Genomic DNA, 3791 nt, shown 5'->3' on the forward strand with positions numbered 1-3791 from the left:
CAATGCTCCTGGTTCTTCCCATACATGAATTTACACAACAAGGGGCATCAGAACCTCAGTGCAGGATCTACTCATTTGAAGGCCTAATCTTCAGAACCTTTTCAACCAAAGGGAAAACCCATAATTTGCTTGCTTCTGGGTCTTTCTTAACCTAACAGAATATTTGTTTCACCCAGTTCCAGCTACAGCTAATACTAAGAGCCAAAAAAGAGTGTATCTCCTTACCTATTTATGAGCCAAGGTCTCATTACAGCTAAGGAGACTCAGGCCAATGCAATCAGCAGAGCTCATTCAGATCTCTTCAGCTGGAGCAATGGAGGTGTCTGCCTTGCAGTGAGAGGCATGAACCCCACCAAATCTCCCTCAACAATAAAGGGAGCTGATGGACCCAGTAAACACATAGGGGTGACATGGTGCATTGCAATTTAAGGAGATAAGTGCTTCCCCAAGGACGTTTGAGGTGATTCCTAAATCCAGTCACTAAGTACCCAAAAAGGGGAGGTAGCTCCTACCCAGCATTTGCTCAGCTGCCTTTAAACCAGATTTAACTACAATGAAAGCAGCTCCACCTGAGAGTGGGGAGCTAAAGCCATTAGGAGCTCCTCAGCAGGAATGCCAGAAGCCAGCCACCTCGTTGCCTGCTCATCATGACCCAGCAGGAAGATGCATTGCAATGCTGGCTGCTGCTTCTGCTTCCTAGAACCTCATGTGGTGTTTGCTCTGCTCTCATGATCAGATGATAACCCCATTGAAGGCAGTGGCAGCCCTTAGACACAGCAAACCACTGGTTTCCTTTAACACACACAACAAGGAGCAAAAAGCTTTTGGCTTTGAGAGCACCACCTCCGAAGTGAAACCACAATGAGCAGAGCGATAGGGTTGTAGCTCTTCCCTGTGAGGGTGCTGAGGCACTGGCACAGGGTGCCCAGAGAAACTGTGGCTGCCCCATCCCTGGCAGTGTTCAAGGCCAGGTTGGACACAGGGGCTTGGAGCAAGCTGCTCCAGTGGAAGGGGTTGGGGTTGGAACTGGGTGAGCTTTAAGCTCCCTTCATGCCAACCCATTCCATGATTCTATGATTTTAGAAACAGAGAAAGGATGCATGAAAGAATTAATGGTGTCACATTCTTTTTGACTTGATGCCATCTGCAAGTTCTCCATGTGCTTTATCTTGCAGATGAGGGTAAATCTCAGATTTCCTATTGTGAATGTGCAGCATGAGAAATTCCAGTTAGAAACAGAGGGAGGGGGAAAACCCCACTGTAAGAGCAGCCAAACACTGAAATAGGGGCCAAGAAGGGCGTGAAACCTCTGCCCTTGCTTCTCCCCAAGGCTCAGGAGGAAAACAACTGTCATTTGGGTTAAATAATAACCAGGGAATTAGCAGGAAGCTTTGGGAACAAAGCAGGATTCAGCTGATTGACCCTGAGTGCCTGTTAGTTGTGTGTTGTTAAGAAATGAGAAAACCACTTTGATCCAGACTTAACTGAATCCAGCCATGGACCTTCTCCCTCCAGCCTAGGTTATCATATGTCTCTAGGATAGCCCTAAAGCTCAGCCATGGCTCTGGGTTTCACCATGGTCCTGGCAGAGGCTGCAGCTCCATGGGCTGAGGTAATGCACACATTGGAGTATTTTGGGATGGTTTATGTATGCAATGTTTGCCCATCACCAATCAGCTCTCTGTGAAGGAAAGCAACAGGAGAGACATCAGGGCAGGCAATGCCATCGGTACGGGCATCCATGGGCTGCCACACAGGAGGTCTGAAGGCTGCTGAGCAACACCACAGCTCCTGTGCTCTGTTGTGATCAGGCTGCCATGGAGATCATGGCTTCTATTGCTGCCAACAGGGAGTTCAAAAGTAAAGGCGTGGAGCAGTGGATGGGGATTCCTTTATAGTTTCTGCCCTTGGTGGGGATTCATCACTATAACGTCTTAAAACACTTTCAAAGCACCTTCATTCATAGTAGTGGTCACACAACTTACCATATTCCACTGAAATTCTTTGCTGTCTGAAATGAAATGAGGTGAATGTTGCTAGAAATCATTGAATGAGGTTTGTACATCAAAACCTAATAATACTGCCTGCATGGCATCACACTTATTTGCTGTCATTTCTATTTCTCCTGCTAAAGGTGTTTTTGTCCTTTTCTTAAGGCCCTCAATGAATTTAACAACACTGTCTAGAAATGGAGTTTGATCCAGTGGAACGGTAGAATTCACTCTCTGTTTATTCTCATTTGCCAAGCAAAAGGGAGAGCAAAAAGGAAAAGAGCTTTAAGCTCATCAAGTTCAACCGTTCCCCAGCACTGCCAAGGCCACCCCTAACCCATGGCACTGAGGGCCTTGTCTATAGGGTTTGTGAACACTTGCAGGGCCGGTGCCTGCAGCCCTGCCCTGGGCAGCCTGTTCCAATGCCTGAGCACCCTCTGGGGCAGGAATTGTTCCTCAGCTCCACCTAAACCTGCCCTGGTGCAGCTTGAGGCCGTTTCCTCTTGTCCCATCCCTTGTTCCCTGGGAGCAGAGCCCAGCCCCTCCTGGTTCCATCCTCCTGTCAGGCAGGTGTAGGGAGTGATAAGGTCCCCCCCTTATCCTAAGATGAAGAGAACTGCACACTTGTAGTTGTCTACTTGTGTCTTGATTAGGTGAAATAAAATACTAATTAAACAATTAGGTGAAATTAACTACTAAATATAATTATCAAAGTTTGGAGAATGAAATTATTTGTATTCTCAATCACATCAACCACTGCATCATGTAACTCTGCTTGCAGAAAACCCCAAAACGTTGTTCATACTTAACAAAACCAGAGCATCTCCCCCAGTATATCCATTCTGTCTGGTCCTAAACTTACAACAATAAAGATCATTTTATTTTTGTGAGCTTCCTCAAAGCCTCCTTCACCTCCTTATTCCTCAGGCTGTAGATCAAGGGGTTCAGCATGGGAGTCACCACGGTGTAGAGCACCACAGCCCATTTATCTGCTGCTCTTGAGCTGTCTGAGCTGTGGAATAAATACATAAAAAAGGATGCCCCATAGAGGATGCTGACAGTGGTGAGGTGGGATGTGCAGGTGGAGAAGGCTTTGCGCTTGCCCTTGGCTGAATTGATGCTCAGGATGGTGGCGATGATGGCCACATAGGAGAGCAGGATAACCAGGATGCTGGACACACCAAAGAGAGATGCTGCAGTGGTCAGGATGATGTGGCTGAGGGTGGTGTCAGAGGTGGAAAGTGAGATGAGAGGGGAAATGTCACAAAAGAAGAGGTCGATGGTGCTGGAGCTGCAGAAGGACAGGGTGGACATGCTGATGGTCTGTCCCACACCATTGGTCAGCCCCACGAGGCACGAGCCAGTCACCAGCTGGAAACAGCATTTTGGGGACATGACAAGGGGGTACAGCAGGGGATGGCAAATGGCCACGTAACGGTCATAGGCCATCGAAGCCAGCAAGAAGTACTCGGTCATCCCAAAGAGATCAAAGAGAAAGACCTGAGCCACACACCCAGCATAAGCAATGCTCTTCTTCTCTGACATCAAGTCAACCAACATCTTGGGGGTGATGATGGTGGAAGAACAGAGGTCTACAAAGGCCAGGTTGCCCAGGAAATAATACATGGGGGAGTGGAGGTGGGGGCAGGCCCTGATTAAGATGATGATGCCCAGGTTGCCCACAATGGTGACAACGTAGGTGAGCAGGAAGAGCAGGAACAAGCAGACCTGAGTCACTGGGTCCTCTGTGAACCCCGCCAGGCTGAACTCGGTCACTTGGGTGCAATTGCTTTGTGCCAT

The 3791-nt window shown here is 48.1% G+C and overlaps 1 protein-coding gene across 1 annotated transcript; it reads right to left on the reverse strand.

The window, feature by feature from the left end:
• Positions 1 to 2864: 2864 nt before the first annotated feature.
• LOC133262031 (olfactory receptor 5G3-like) lies at positions 2865 to 3791 on the reverse strand. Its single transcript, XM_061440903.1, has one exon. It carries the CDS (start codon positions 3789 to 3791, stop codon positions 2865 to 2867), a length of 927 nt encoding a protein of 308 aa, XP_061296887.1.

The sequence above is a fragment of the Pezoporus flaviventris genome, unplaced genomic scaffold, assembly GCF_033815535.1.
Source record: "Pezoporus flaviventris isolate CSIRO_AGI_PZ_B2104156 unplaced genomic scaffold, CSIRO_AGI_Pfla_v1 ptg000179l, whole genome shotgun sequence".
Lineage (NCBI taxonomy): Eukaryota > Metazoa > Chordata > Aves > Psittaciformes > Psittacidae > Pezoporus > Pezoporus flaviventris.